At 33.5% G+C, this 17,101-nt stretch overlaps 1 protein-coding gene across 1 annotated transcript in view; it reads right to left on the bottom strand.

The window, feature by feature from the left end:
- Positions 1-674: 674 nt before the first annotated feature.
- The window catches only part of LOC145241338 (uncharacterized), a 55,091-nt gene continuing 38,664 nt past the window's right edge, over positions 675-17,101 (bottom strand). Inside the window, exons 5-7 of the mRNA XM_080104183.1 lie at positions 13,291-13,422; positions 9,114-9,173; positions 675-6,262 (exon numbers count right to left, since the gene is read on the bottom strand). Coding sequence (XP_079960309.1) covers positions 858-6,262; positions 9,114-9,173; positions 13,291-13,422 — 5,597 coding nt within the window. The 3' untranslated portion in view covers positions 675-857. The remainder of the gene's footprint in view (positions 6,263-9,113; positions 9,174-13,290; positions 13,423-17,101) is intronic.

The following is a 17,101-nucleotide window of genomic DNA, read 5'->3' as shown; positions in this document are numbered from 1 at the left end:
ACTCTGTCAAGACAGGATAAGCTGCTTCTAGCAGCTCCTGCCCAGATGTGGCAACAGTACTCCATCATTGTGATTGTGACTACTGGAGCGGTAGAAGGATCCTACCATTTTTCCAGCGACCTTGGCAATGGATTTGATATACGTGTTCCATTTCAGATCGGGAGTAAAGGTTAAGCCTAGAAGCTTGTCAAAACGTGTAGCCTTCCCAAGACGAGAACCATTCATTTCAATTAATGACAGCTGAGCATCAGAGCATTGATGATGTAAAGATAGAAGCTTGGTTTTAGATGCATTAAAAGTAACCAGCCACTTTTCAATATGATTGGATGTCCAGGGGCCTCTGCCCTATCATCCCTTTTTTCCATGCATGCCACTTTTCTTTTTAATTATTATTATTTTTTTTTTTTTTATTACAGAGGAGTCACCACTTATCAAGGCCCAGAGACCACTCAAGGATAAAAGTTAATGAGTCTAAGGTGATTGGTGATGGACAGCTCAGTGATTGTTTTTGGTAGAAACTTGGCAGAATTGGACTATTTACAGAGACGGGATAGCAAGAACTTGTTCTCATTGAACTTGAAGACGACCATGTTGTAGTCAGATGAGAAGCAGGTCACTAGAACAGAATCGCCCAAATAAAAAGATGGTGATACTAAAGACAAGCAACAAAGATGAATTTTTCAACCAATTTATTCGGACAAAGTTTCATGTACATCAGTGCTTTTTTTTTTTGTGAAAAATATCAAGGCTTATTATATTTTAAGAAACAGGATGTTTTATTTATTCATATAGAGACAAAGTAGTTACTCGATAAAGTAAATTGAATACTCTTTTTGTAGTTATTGTAGAAAAATTCATTAATGCTCCCCATTTTTAGTAAATAGTTTGTTTTTAAAGAGAGGCTTGGTGGTATGAGGTGGCACCGTGAGAGATTTTGGTGATCTAGCAGTGGGGATGACTTGATTCAAAAGAGAGTTTTCGCTTTTATTGGTCAAACTAAACACGTTCGATAATTCCGAAAAACCGTCAGTTTTGTTGGTCATGTCGGTACTCAACATTTTTTTTCTCAAATAATTTGTGTCGGAAGCATTTTTATTCGTTTGAGATTCTGCCGCATCTGTGATGTTCAGATTTTGACGGGTCAAATTTATAGAGTCTGCCTGGTTTATTCTGTTTTCTAACGGCAACTGGGCAGTAGTGACAGAGCGTTTCTCAGTTTTATTGTAATTTGGGGAATTTTGGTTTGAATACGCACTTCTATGTAATGAAAATATAAGACTTAATTGGTTTTGAAAATAATTTTGCTGTGAAACGGCATCATCTGAACGCGTTATTGGTTTTAGTTTAAATTGGTTCTTTATTTGAATATTAGAATTAGAATTTGGTTGTGTTTTTAAAGGTTTTTGCTGTCCATCTAAATCTTTTGTTCGGTTGAATACAAATGCATTTTTTAACCCTGCCAACCGGTAAATTACCGTAACTCCGACAACTTTGGATTCTGTGTCAGTTACTTTATTCATCATTAATTCTTCAAAAATATTACTCTTTGGTTTATTAGAATCCTTAGCAATTTCAGAAATGAACAATCGTGGAGAAGGACGAGGAACATGTGTATTTTGAGGTAAATTTGTCTGTAGATTTGCATTCTCTTGCTGTTTTGTGGCATTTTCTTCTGTTGTGTTTCCTGATGTTACAGGTTTTGCTGTAATGCAATCTTCACACGAGTTGGTTACATGTTTTACAACAGGTTGCACGATCACTTCCTGTCCTGTTAGAGCGTTTACTTGAGAACCGTCCCTAGAAATAGATCTTTTACTTACTTTCTTGATTCTTTCTTGTGTTATGCCAAACGTAGGTATAATGAAATCATTTTCACTAACGTAATTACCATCTATTTCCGTTGTCGTTTTCTTTGTTTCCCCAGGTTCTGCTATAACAGCGTCTCTCTTATTGTAACTAGTGTCTCGAGCTGTCACGGACTTTTGTGTGACATTATCACTATGACTGTAGATAATGAGCCTTTCAGATATTTCCTTAATTCTGCTCTGTTTTGTTACATTCACTTTTGCATCACCAACACGACTATTAAGAGTAACACGACTATTGGGAGTAACATCTCTTTTTGGGTGCTTATTAAACAATTGTTGTTCTGGTACAAGCTCGTTTAAAGTTTTGTTTACAATAGTGTCGGCAAAATGATTTTTAGAAAATTTATTTGCATCTTGTGGCGTGACACTATTGTTAATAGAATAAGTAACGTGGATTTTAGCAAGGTTTTTATATCTTTGTCCTCCACTCACTGCTTCAGATGTGATGCTGTTGCCGTTCGTGTAGTTAATGGTTCTTATATTTTCTTCCTTTAATTTTTGTGGTCCGATGAATCCAGCTGTTAAATTATCTTCTCTAAAATGTGATTCTGTTAAAGGTCCATCTAAAATAAAGTGTGTGACATGCCTGCTTGTTAGTTTGCCTGTTACATATCCAGCTGTAACATCATCCACAAGATCCGTGACATCTCGTTTGACTAATTGCTTTAGTGTTTCATTTTCTCCTAAAAGGCCTAACGTATCATTATTTAATGTAGAATGTGTAGCAGCTTGTCTTTTTGTATCGTTTGTTGTAACAGGTTCTGCTGTGACATAATACTGAGGATGAGTGACATCTCGTTTGACTAATTGCTTTAGTGTTCCATTTTCTCCTAAAAGGCCTAACGTATCATTATTTAATGTAGAATGTGTAGCGGGTTGTCTTTTTGTATCATTTGTTGTAACAGGTTCTGCTGTGACATAATACTGACGATGAGTGACATCTCGTTTGACTAATTGCTTTAGTGTTTCGTTTTCTCCTAAAAGGCTTAACGTATCATTATTTAATGTAGAATGTGTAGCGGCTTGTCTTTTTGTATCGTTTGTTGTAACAGGTTCTGCTGTGACATAATACTGAAGATGAGTGACATCCCGTTTGACTAATTGCTTTAGTGTTTCATTTTCTCCTAAAAGGCCTAACGTATCATTATTTAATGTAGAATGTGTAGCAGCTTGTCTTTTTGTATCGTTTGTTGTAACAGGTTCTGCTGTGACATAATACTGAGGATGAGTGACATCTCGTTTGACTAATTGCTTTAGTGTTTCGTTTTCTCCTAAAAGGCCTAACATATCATTATTTAATGTAGAATGTGTAGCGGCTTGTCTTTTTGTATCGTTTGTTGTAACAGGTTCTGCTGTGACATAATACTGAGGATGAGTGACATCTCGTTTGACTAATTGCTTTAGTGTTTCATTTTCTCCTAAAAGGCCTAACGTATCATTATTTAATGTAGAATGTGTAGCGGCTTGTCTTTTTGTATCGTTTGTTGTAACAGGTTCTGCTGTGACATAATACTGAGGATGAGTGACATCTCGTTTGACTAATTGCTTTAGTGTTTCATTTTCTCCTAAAAGGCCTAATGTATCATTATTTAATGTAGAATGTGTAGCGGGTTGTCTTTTTGTATCGTTTGTTGTAACAGGTTCTGCTGTGACATAATACTGAGGTTTAGTGACATCCCGTTTGACTAATTGCTTTAGTGTTTTGTTTTCTTCTAAAAGGCCTAATGTATCATTATTTAATGTAGAATGTGTAACGGCTTGACTTTTTGTATCGTTTGTTGTAACAGGTTCTGCTGTGACATAATACTGAGGATGAGTGACATCTCGTTTGACTAATTGCTTTAGTGTTTCGTTTTCTCCTAAAAGGCCTAATGTATCATTATTTAATGTAGAATGTGTAGCGGGTTGTCTTTTTGTATCGTTTGTTGTAACAGGTTCTGCTGTGACATAATATTGAGGATGAGTGACATCTCGTTTAACTAATTGCTTTAGTGTTTCATTTTCTCCTAAAAAGCCTAATGTATCATTATTTAATGTAGAATGTGTAACGGCTTGTCTTTTTGTATCGTTTGTTGTAACAGGTTCTGCTGTGACATAATACTGAGGATGAGTGACATCTCGTTTGACTAATTGCTTTAGTGTTTCGTTTTCTCCTAAAAAGCCTAATGTATCATTATTTAATGTAGAATGTGTAGCGGGTTGTCTTTTTGTATCGTTTGTTGTAACAGGTTCTGGTCTGACATAATACTGAGGATGAGTGACATCTCGTTTGACTAATTGCTTTAGTGTTTCATTTTCTCTAACAGATTCTAATGTCTCGTTATTTACACTAGACTGGGTCACTTGTCCCTTTGTTTGTCCAGATATTACAGTTCCATCTGTTACATCATTTTCCGGATTACTGACAGATCTTTTTATTAATTTCTCAAGTGCTTCTCTTTCCTCTATAGATTCCACTGTAGCATTATTTGTCCTAGATTGGATAACTTCTGTAATAATTTCTTTTATTTTTACAGGTTCTGCTGTGACATTATTCTCAGGATAATTAACATTTCTTTCTTGCAATTTCTTCAATGTTTCATTTCGTCCTGCAGATTCTACTCTATCATTATCTAAGCTTGTAACATTATTTTGAGAATAGATCGTATATCTTTCTACAAATTGCCTTAATGTTTCCTGCTCTCTTAAAAATTCTAATGTATCATTATTTACACTAGACTGAGCAACTTGGCCTCTGACTTGTTTTGCTCTTGCAGGTCCGGCTGTGACGTAATTCTCAGGTCGAGTAACATCTCGTTTGGCTAAGTTATTTAATGTTTTGTTTTCTCGTGCAATTTCTGATGAAAAATTACCGACACTAGACTTGGTAACTTGTGTGTTTGCTTCTTTTCCTGTTACAGGTCCTGCTGTGACATAATTCTCAGGTTGAGTGACATCTCGTTTGGCTAAGTTATTTAATGTTTTGTTTTCTCGTGCAGTTTCTGATGAAAAATTACCGACACTAGACTTGGTAACTTGTGTGTTTGCTTCTTTTCCTGTTACAGGTCCTGCTGTGACGTAATTCTCAGGTCGAGTAACATCTCGTTTGGCTAAGTTATTTAATGTTTTGTTTTCTCGTGCAGTTTCTGATGAAAAATTACCGACACTAGACTTGGTAACTTGTGTGTTTGCTTCTTTTCCTGTTACAGGTCCTGCTGTGACATAATTCTCAGGTTGAGTGACATCTCGTTTGACCAATTCATTTAGTGTTTCGTTTCCTTGCACAGGTTCTAATGCAGAATTATTTACACTAGGCTGAGTAACATGTCCCTCTGTTTCGTTTCCTGTTACAGATACTGTGGTGCGATCATTCCGAGAATGAGTGACGTATCTTTTTACTAATTTCCTTGATGTTTCTTTTTCTCCTAGAGATTCTATTGTTGCATTATTTACACCAGATTGGATAACGTCTGTAATTGTTTCTGTTGCTGTTACAGGTTTTGCTGTGACATTATTCTCCGGATAATTGACATCTCTCTCTAGCAATTTCTTTAGTGTTTCGTTTTCTCCTGCAGATTCTAATACATCATTTTCTAAGCTTAACTGGTTAACACGTATCCTTGTTTCATTTGCTGTTACAGGCCTTGGTGTGACATAATTCTGAGGATGTGTGACATCTCGTTTGCCCAATTCAGTTAATGTTTCGTTTCCTTCTACGGGTTCTAATATAGAATTACCCTTTGTTTCTTCTGCTGTTACAGGTTCCACTGTGACATTATTTGGAGGATTAGTGACAGCTCTTTTTACCAATTTCTTTAGTGTTTCGTTTTCTTGTACAAGTTTTAATGTATCATTATTTAAACCAGATTGGATAACCTGTATCTTATTTTGTTTTGCCGTGAAAGGTCCTACTGTGACATTATTCGCAAGATGAGTGACATCCCGTTTAGCCAATTTATTAAATGTTTCATTTTTTCCCACAGGTTCTAATGGAACCTTATTTAAACCAAATTGCGTAACCTGTCGCCCTGTTTCTTTTACTGTTATAGATCTGGCCGTGACATTATTCGCAAGATGAGTGATATCCTGTTTGACTAATTCATTTAGTTTTTCGTTTTGTGACGCGTTTTCAGTTATAACGCTATCTGTATTGTTATTAGATACGTTCTTGATTACACCCTGTGTTCTTTCAAGTTGTACTGCAGTGGAGTTCACTTTTATAAAGAGCATACTGAAGTCTTGAGGCTGATTTTCGGTAGCATTTGTCATGTTCTCTTTTCCAATGCTGTTAATGTTCGCCGTGTTGTGTGCACTTATCTGTTCAATGTAATCAATGTTTCTTTCTGAATTTCCTTCCTTTGATATTTCTGTTGGCAATTCAATGTCTTCAAAAGACGCTTCCGTGACTGGTGGAACTGAAAATAATCAAAGATGTTACTTTTTGTAAAAAAAGCTATTAAATATCTGCAGTTTTTAACAGGAGATAGAAAGAGCAATAGAAACAGACAGACAGACAGAGGTAATACTATATGCTTTCAAACCCTTAGGAAATAAACTTCCCAATTTAGAATTAAAATTTTTTTTAAAAAACAATGAAGAAATACGAGGTGCCTTCAATAAATTTCCAGACCTTTTTTGTACAGGCATTTAAAATTCAATATGTTACTGCTGTACATCTTATGAGATGACTGACCAATTTTTATGATTTCAGGTTCAAATAGCAGGAATTAGAATGCACCCTACTAAAGCCAGATTGTCACAGCTGGTGAATTTCAAAAACACAATCTGGTTGTAAGGACACACCCATCCCATTAACTTCGTTCCCGGAACCGACGACCACTCCCAGATCCCAACCACGACCTGCTCATCCACCTCGCCGGCAGGTATGCTAGCAGTTGACACGGATTCGGGATTGTACTATTGTAATGTAAAGAACACGCAGAAAGGGTTGCAATCAATTGAATTCCTTCTAGTACACTGACAAAAAAGCTTAAACAGATATAAATAAAAATAAAAAGGTTATGTAAATGTTTTTAAAAAGACACGTCATCACGTGAGCAGAATTTTTTCCTTCTTTTGACACGATAACAAGTAACGCTCTTATTTTTAATTAGTTATATATTCATCTATTTTCGAAAGAGTGCCACGTGCAAGTGGAGAAGGACAAAAACAGTTATGCAAAATTTGTGTCGAGAATTGTCTAAAGTTCCGACTTTTTTTGGGGGGGGGCTTTCACTTTAATAAGAATGTGAATTTATGAGGTGAATTTATTTGACACAATATGATTCAACTCAAAAAAATAAATAAAAGCTAACGTGAATTAAGATTAAAGTTAAGGTATTATTATGGACCCTCACCCCTTTTAAAAAATCTTGTTAAACTTTGTGACATATTTCCATTCTATGGAGGTCAGGTGCGAACGAACACTCCATAATTTTATTATACCATATTTCTTTAAACTGAAACATAATTATCAAAGTATACTTACGCAAATAGATATGAAAAGTCTTTGTTAAATTTGTGGCATATTTCCATGGAGTACAAGCGCGAACGCAGACCCCATAATTTTATTATACCATCCCTATTTAAGTTGAAACATACTTATCAAAGTATTTTTATGTACCTCTATATCAAAAACACTTGTAAACGTTTTTTCTTTTCATTTTTTATTTCCATACTTTCGGGGCCAGGCGCGAACGCAGACCCCACAATTTTTATGAACCACCGTTCTGTCAGATCAAACATACCCATTCCTGATCCTCGATACATCTTCTATCATTATATGTAATCAGTTTTTTTAAAGTAGTCAACCATATAGGAGTCTATTCGTGACCACACACACACACACACACACGCAGAGTTTTATATATATATATATATATACTAGCGGGGGTACCCGGCGTTGGCCGAGTGTTTGTTTCCGGGACGGGGGGGGGAGTTTTAAAAAATGTTATGGTAGGTAAGTAGGAAGGATCAAACCCGGAGTCATGAGTAAAAGTAGGAAAATAAAGTGTGAAAAAAAACAAAAAAAACATCTGCAACGTTAACAGTTCGGCCACCAAGAAAAGTCCATTCCAGTTGTTTAGGAAAAAAAAAACAAAAAAAAAAAACGACTACGGTAGGTCGGCGCGAACGTGAAAATATAATGTGAATTGTCCAGCACGCTAACCACTACGCCACAGAGCACTGCAGCTTAGTTTAGTGATTTTAAATAACTTCACGTGCAAGAACTACAAAGCCAAACCGGTGTTCTCTTCTCAACTGTTCCTTGTGAACGATCCCCAAACGGTGTTAAGTGGTGGCAGGGGGAGGAGGAATTTATTAGAGAGAAAATATTTTACCACTTCCATTGATCTTAACCGATTTTGGCCGTGAATTCTCAGCAGAAAAAGTATAGAAATCTAAGAGTATCGAGGAATTTGAGAAATAATAAGCCTATAACACACCTCAGATATTGTTCTGCCGTTTGTGCATATTATATTTGCATGAAATATCTTGATTTTTAATCCTATTAATGTCAAAATCAGACGGGAAAAAATGAGTTAATTTTATTTATATAGAGAAGAGATAATCAATACAGCGGAAATTAAATTTTTACCCAATATAATCAAAGATAATCTTCAGTGTAATATAAATATTAATATTTATATATTAATGAGTTAATCCCAACCAAATAAAAAAGTTGAGATAGAGAGTAGAGTTTATTATCATCATCCATGTCTTTTATTCATTTCCCATATTTTCCATTTTTTTTTCGTGTATATATATATCTTTTTTAACTGATATTTTTGCAATTTATGACTAAATATAATGAATTGTTGTTTCATCTAATGCATCAACCCGCAAATTCTAGCTTTGCTAAAATTATAATTTGCTAATTTTTTACTCTCCTCTGATGAGAAGAATAGCAAGAGTGACATTCTTTGAAACTCTGCGGAAAAAGGATTTTGAAAATTGTTTTTGGAGTATTCTGTCGAATAATAAATTAATCGTAAATTTTTATTTACAGTTTTAAATTCTTTTCTTTTCTCTTATATATTAGGTATACCATTTTCTTATATGAACATTATTTGGCTACACATTTGTAGATATGTTTCAGTCAAAGCTATAAAATAGCCAGATCTATTTGGGGCAAAAATATTTTATTACACTGCAAGGAATGATTAATCACTGGGTAATTCTAAAAGACAATTCATCTAAAATTCATCTGAAATACTACCGTTTTTTTTTTGTTTTGTTTTTTTTCTGATTAAGAATTTGCTTTACCTTTTATTGATTCCAGATATTCCAATGGTTTCTTCTCAAAATATGGCTGCTTCCCTAACTCTGAAAATCCAAAGGCAAATATATGAAATCTTTGTTAGGAAAAATATCACAATTTTGTTCAATTGTCAGATTGGGTCTAAAAATATTGGTTGCTAAGGTGTAACTAGGCCTGTGCACACCCATAATATTATCATTTAATTAATAAGTAACTTAAAAAAAAAGCCCGACTCTACATCTTTCCACTACCTTACTGTTTTTTTTTTATGGAAACCACTTAAGACAAAGCATATATTTAATGTGAAGAGCTAACAAGAAGAACAGATGATTATCGCAAAAACTTGAGATGCCTATTGACCTTAACTTTGAAAAAAAAAAAAAACAGTAGAAGGAAAACAGTCAACAGGGAGCGAGTTCCACAACCTTGCATTTCTTAGAAAGAAGCTACTGAAGCAAGAAGCTGAATTACAATGAAATATCAAAACAGTGAATTGATGTAGACCACTAAACCATTGAGTCAAACGAGCTGGAACAAAGGAAGCAGGGGAATAGATCAAATAATCCTGAAGAACACGTACCATAATAGTATTTATAAAACTAATGTCCCGTTGACCTGTCAAGGTATTGAACAAAGGACATGGCTAATAGATATAAAAAAGAAAGTAAGGCTTAATCACGTTGAAACACAGGTTCTTGCTAAATCATCAAAGTTAAGCAACGTTGAACCCGGTCAGATTATTTTTTTTCGTTTCTTTGTAATCGAAAATGAAAATAAAATCATCACTAAAACAACAAAGAAACAGATTCGTGCGCACTCATTGGCTACAATAAAAAGAGTGTGTGAGTAACTAAGAATCTGTATTGCTGACTAGCAAACACAATACCACGGGGATATATAAACGCACGTGGCAACATCAATTCCATGCAATAGCCTGACTAATCCTTGAAGTAAATACTGAAAATATTTACATAAAATTTTATGTAGATACATAAAATAATTATATATATATATATATATATATATATATATATATATATAATTATTTACTATAATAATTGTTAATTATTAAATACCTATAGGCACTAGTGTTTCATCTTTTTGGGAATCATCAGTGCAGGTTGACGCAATTATTGCCAGTCAGGAGATTCCAACCTGGCAACGAAGTCATCTCTGACTCCATTAACAAGAAAAAAATCGTCTCAGCCAAACCTTAACTGCGAGAAATATCGTTGAAATTTAAACATTTATTTTTAAATGTCTTAATGTCTGTCAATGATCTAATGATTAATAACATCATGATCTGCGCATGAAGTGACCGACTTTATTTCACTTTAAATAAATTCGAACCTGGCAACAGAAGCCATCTCTGGCTTCATTAACAAGGACCGTATCCATTCGGCTACCGTTAAGCGCGTGAAATAACATTGAAATTAAAACATTTTATTTTTAAATGTATTTTTTTACGTCATTCAGAGTGATCTAATCATTATGTGATGATCTGCGCATAAGAGCTAAATTGACCGATTTAGTTCAACTGAAAGTGCTGAATGATAAAAAACGAGTTTCTTAAAGGGGCTGACATAATTATTTACTATAATAATTATTAAATACCTACAGACACTAGTGTTTCATCTTTATATATATATATAGAATTGTTGAATTAAAAAAAATATTTTTTATTAGCGATTCCGTACTAATTTCTTTCTTTTTTCGCTCCCTGAGCGTTTATTATAAGAAAGGAGTTATTTGCCCTTTGTTTATATTTTTTTCGTCCACATTTTAGGAAGTATTACTTGTTTTATTTCTTTATTAAATATTATTTATTAATTTAAATGACTTACTTTTATGCACGTAGTAATTATTAATTAATAATTAATAAATAATATATATATATATATATATATATATATATACACACATCTCTTTTTCTCTCTCTCTCTCTCTCTTTCTCTCTCTCTCTCTATACACACACACACACACACACACACACACACACACACACACACACACACACACACACACACATATATATAATCAAGAAGGAAAAATTAATTTTACAAGCTAAAAGCTTCTGTAAACTTAAAGCGAATATAAATATAAATATTTATATAGTAATACCAACCAAATAAAAAAGCTCAATACAACCATACTAGGAAATAGAGTTTGTCATCTTAATTTGGATCTATTTGTCAGCGTTATAAATCCGACTACTTTATATGAGAACATTGACTTTTATGATCATTTCGCCCTTGGAAATGCCTAACCACTGCATATCCTTTCATCTGGATTTTTCTATTTTTAATTTTTAATTTACATTTTTCATTTTTTATGTCTTTTCTTCATTTCATAAACTTTTTGCACAAAAACTTTTTTTTTGCATATATTTATATATAATGCAGTTAAATTTATTCATAGTTTCGCTATAATATGCATTTGCTAATATCTTTCCTCTAATTAAAAGAATGCATTCTTTGAAACTCTGCGGATTACGGAAACTGTAATATTTCTTTTTTGAGTGGGTTATCGAATAATAAATTCCTGTAAATTATAATTTACAGTCCTTAATTGCTAATATATATATATAATAGGTCAGTTACTTAGAGATCTACTCTTCTCATGAAAAACACACACAAAGAAAGGGGTGAACCTAAGGTCAACTGCACCTTTGCCCTGAAAGTGCCCACCCATTGGCTGATTAGGATGGGCGTGGTGAAAACTAGGAAACTGATTGGCTAACTAAAAATTCAACGCGCATATATAAAAACACGAGGTAACCACAACTCTTTGCATAAGCCTGACAAATTCTTACGAGAATGAAACGCAAAATATTCTGTGTAGCTTAATTGCCATATATATTTTTATAACTTTCTACCTAGCTCTACCTATGTATTGAGCATTGTTGAAGTAAATATTGAAAATTTACGCATAAAATTATATTTTTGTATATTAATTTATGTGATTACATGAAGTAGTCACACACACACACACACACACACACACACACACACACACACATATATATATATATATATATATATATATATATATATACTAGCAAAAGTACCCGACGTTGACTGGGTTCAAAAACAGCCTACAGAAAATGGACTCTGGTTTATGAAAGTACGATAGGTTATGAAAAGGAAGGGTTGTAAAGAGATAGCTTTGAATTTGGAGGTATCAAAACCAAAGCAAAATATGATGACAGTAAAAATAAAATAGATAAACTCCATAATTTATTATACCATACTTGTTCACACTGAAACACTTATCACAATACTCTGTGGATCTATATTAAAAAACCTTGTTAAACTTTGTGACATATTTCCATTCTATGGAGGTCAGGTGCAAACGAACACCCCATAATTTTATTATACCATATTTCTTCAAACTGAAACATAATTATCAAAGTATACTTACGCAGATAGATATGAAAAGTCTTTATTAAAGTTTGTGCCTATTTCCATTCTATGGAGGTCAGGCGCGAACGCAGACCCCACAATTTTATTATAACCATCCCTATTTAAGTTGAAACATACTTATCAAAGTATTCTTATGTACATCTATATCAAAAACACTTGTAAACGTTTTTTTTTAATTTTTAAATTTTTTATTTCCATACTTTGTGGACCAGGCGCGAACGCAGACCCCACAATTTTAATGAACCACCGTTCTGCCAGATTAAACATACCCATTCCTGTGTCTCGATATATCTTCTATCATTATATGTAATCATTTTTTTTAAATAGTCAACCATATAGGAGCCTATTCGTGACCACAAACACACACACACACACACATTCAGCTTTATATTATAGATGTTAGAAAAAATTAAAACTTATATAAGTATTATTTTCGACCAATCTTCTACTGCTTAATTTTTTTCACACACTTATTTGTGTCCTAGTCTCTCTCTCTCTCTCTCTCTCTCTCTCTCTCTCTCTCTCTCTCTCTCTCTCTCTTTAAATTCATTTAATTACTAAAACAGATGTCTGTGTTTTTTCTTTATTGGATTTGGATTTGACATAAGTTTGATCCCTTGACTAGGGGTCTACTTGTCATGATTCCAAACCACAATTTAAAATCAACAATAAGTTTTAATCAAAAATGTGGGTGAAATATTCAAAGGAACCCTATGCTACGGTTGAACCAATTTTCATTTTTATCTTGAAAGCAACTTACGATAATTATGGTAGATATCCTGGCAGACGAGTTTTCTTTGAGTGCAGACGCAGGGTAAATAATGGTGTAGCGTCTCCACGTTGACCTTTTGACCTTCAGGTAAACACAATTTATTATAGAAACATCCATCACCTATAAGTAAAAAAAGGGCATTATTCAGCTTAGAGACTGCATAAGAAAAGCACTTCTAAATCAAGACCCCCCCCCAAAAAAAAAAAAATAATGAAGTGGCTTGTTAAGAAAAGGTACTTTGGAACTTTCTAGGCTGCAGCAATTTCGTTTCAGTTAATTTGGGTTAATTTAATTCATTATTATTTGTAGATCTGTTTTATGACATGTATCCTTCTTGAAGTTTACATTTTTTTGCTATCCACTTTAGAGTAGACTCTATTGTACGTTATGAGTTTTGATAAGTCTTCACCTGTAGACAAAGATCTTAGGGGAATGCTTTCATTGTCCTAATTACCGCCTCCCCACAAGGACAGGATCGATGTAATGTGGGGATATACTGTTTTCCCAAATGAACAATGAAAGAACAGATGCTATTATAGTTATCTGATATCGGATATGCGAGTTATTAATCAAGAAGACTGTTTCACTAGAAATTAAACTAACATGTTAAAAGAAAGTGACGTTATAAGAAGTCTCGAGTGAAACGTGACAAAGAAGTATGGCCACATGCCTTTTTGATTTACCGTGCGTTTACTCATACCGTACATATGCAGGCACACACACAGACACACAGACACACACACACACACACACACACACACCTTCAATATGCACCTGTTATCTGCCCTTGTCGTAATTTCTCGTTCCGGCCGACAGGTGGCATTGTATACTTCTTGTTACATCCTCTATTTCTCTTTCTCCTCTGACAGTTCATGCGAACGCTCGCTTATTTTTCATGCCTTGACCGGACGTCTACCTTTCTCAAGGTAAGGATGAACACATGCGTTAACTCTTGCATAGAGTATCAACTCTTGTGATCACGCATACAAACATCCAGAAACACGTATGCACAAAGAACATTCTAACTCCGAACGTATATACACGATGAACTTACAACGAACATTTTACAACATGCATGCTGGTTACATACACAAGAACTCTCATACACACACGCTCGCGCGTATACACAAACACATTTTGTAATGTCCAATACTTCTGTGTGTAAATAAATATTTTCTGTATATATATATGTATATATGTAAACCTGCTTTAGCGTACTTCATTCAATGTCTTCGTAAATGTTCTCATAACACGTTTTATAAAAACGATTTTATTTTCTCAAAAAAAAAAAAAAAAAACAGAACAAAAAGCCCTGTGAACTAAATCTGAAAAATGAACGAATAAAAAAAAAAAAGAAAAATATTGAATTCGAAAACACAACACAAAATAGTGACATAGTAGCGAGATTATATGGTGGGATAGTACATTTATTTTGTATTGAATTTTGTCGGGGCCGAACAAAAGTGGTATAATAGCGAGAGTTGCAAAGTAGCAAGATTTGACTGTATTCACAATACATGAAACTGTTATTTGCAGTTGGGGATATAGAGTACTGGGTGATAGCTCTGTGGTTAGAAGCAGTGGCGGCTCGTGCCTGAGATTAGTGGGGGTGCTGCTTCAAAAATTTTACGTATTTTTTTAATATCATGTAAAGGAATTCGAATATATAAATAAATATTTAATCAAATAATAAACAAACATTCAAATAAATATTCAAATATATAACAAAGACAAATAATCAATCAGAAATGGATAATACGCAAAAACTTTTTTATTAAAAAGATTTTTTAAAATTATGTACACTTTACAGAATAAAAATAATATATATTTATTCCTTTTAAACTTTTCAGATTAAATAAAGTTTGCGTTTTTTTTTGTTTTTGTTTTTTGCAAACAAACGAAAAACATGTTTAAAAATAACTTATTTTTTATAAAAACAAAAAAAAAAAACTTTGAAATTTACCTGCCTCCCTACGAGGGTTAATTTAGGAGTTTACTATTTGAAAATAGCGTTTTATTTAATAACAGTTTTATTTACAAAATTTATTTTTAAAGATGTATTTATAACAAAACGTATTTGTAAATAAAATGCAAAATAAAAAAGTTTACATTTTTATATAGTGAGCAAACAAACAAAAATATTTAAAGGTACAAAATTTTATTTACAAATCTTTTAACAACTTGCTTTTTATATAAAAAGAACAAACTTGGCTATTTACTGACCTTCCCATGCCGCTAAAGATCGACATAAAGTGGAGATTTATTATCAGAAAATAAGATGTCATATATAAGCGTTATAAAACATCGAATTTTAATGTAGCTTTCTTCCCCAAAAAACAAAAAATTAAAATTGTCTCAGTCCAGAAGGATTTCTAATTACTTTTTTAATGCGTATTATCTGACCCAAATACTAACAAATTCAATGTAAAGTTTAAAAATGCATAATTATAAAAAAAACTGTGTTTTTTTTTTACTTACAAACACATTTTAATTAAAAAATCTTGTGTAAAAAATCCATTTTTCAAAGTGTAAAACTTCTAACATTGTCCTTGTCGGAGGCAAATAAATGTTAATTTTTTTTATATTTAAAACATACACGTTAAAAAGATTTCTAACTAAAATGTATTTTCAACATAAACTGTTTCTTCGCTTTTTTGCTTCTAGGAAAAAATATAAACAGTTTTTTTTGTAAAGTTTAGTTGTTGCAAAATAAATAGCATTTAAAACTACTTTAAAGAAACAAACAAAAAGGCAGGTGGATTTATTGTATATTTGGTTTTTACCCTTGGCCGCGTGTTAGCTTCACTGCTAAATTCCCGAATACTTTTAATAAATAAAAATAAACAGTTTCTGCATATTATATATTTCCGTCTGCTACCGACTTAAATCGCAACGCTAAAAGTGTGCGTATTTAAAAAAAAATAGCACAATATTTTATATACAAGAACACGTTATGTGCAGATTTTAATAACAATTTTAAAAAATATAAGTAAACCTCCTTTTTTTTTTTTCAATAACAATGTTATCATATCTATACAGGCGCACACTCTAAGCAAACAATGAATTTCACGACACGGAGCTGCGCCAAGCGACAGTTCTTCACGAGGCTTTCATCGGCTGTCTAAAGCGTCCAATCCGCGCATGCGTACAAGAGAATTTCATTAAGAAAGTGTAACTGTGAATTTCACAGCTCCAAGCAAGTTTTATTTTTGTTATTATATGAATTTGGAGATACCGACATTAAAGTTAATGATTTTATAATGTACACATAAAAAAAAATAAAAATAATAATAATAATAATAATAATAATAATAATAATAATAAACAAACGTATTATTTTTAATTTTATCATTAATATTGTGTAGAAATAACTTGGGGGTGCTGCAGTCCCACAGCTCCATGCACGAGTCGCCACTGGTCAGAAGCTAAGAAAAACAGAAGTCTTACCGTGGGTGTGGAGTGAGATTCCAGATCTGGCAGGAGAGTAGGTGCAATGGGAGTGGAGATTCTCCTTCCGTAACCAGGCCGCATCTTCTGCAACCACTCCTCCAACTTCCAAGACGACCCCTGTTGTAATGCTGCTTGCATCACACCACACGACTCCATCTAATGTTCGCAGTACGTTCCAGGTTCCCCGGACTGGGTCTTGCCGTTCTGCTTCTTTCAGGACCTCTTCCATCATGGCGACCGTTCTTCCTTCGGCATGCCTCTTTATGTAGCTGCATGCTCGTCTAAGCCAGCCAGCAACGGGGTAATGTCCGATCAAAGATCAGGACTTCCGAGCCGAATTCGACAGAGA

This window comes from Euprymna scolopes, chromosome 20 (assembly GCF_053919585.1).
Source record: "Euprymna scolopes isolate OS-2025 chromosome 20, ASM5391958v1, whole genome shotgun sequence".
NCBI lineage: Eukaryota > Metazoa > Mollusca > Cephalopoda > Sepiida > Sepiolidae > Euprymna > Euprymna scolopes.
The sequence above is the reverse complement of the archived record's forward strand: the minus strand, read 5'-3'. Positions and strand labels throughout refer to the sequence as shown.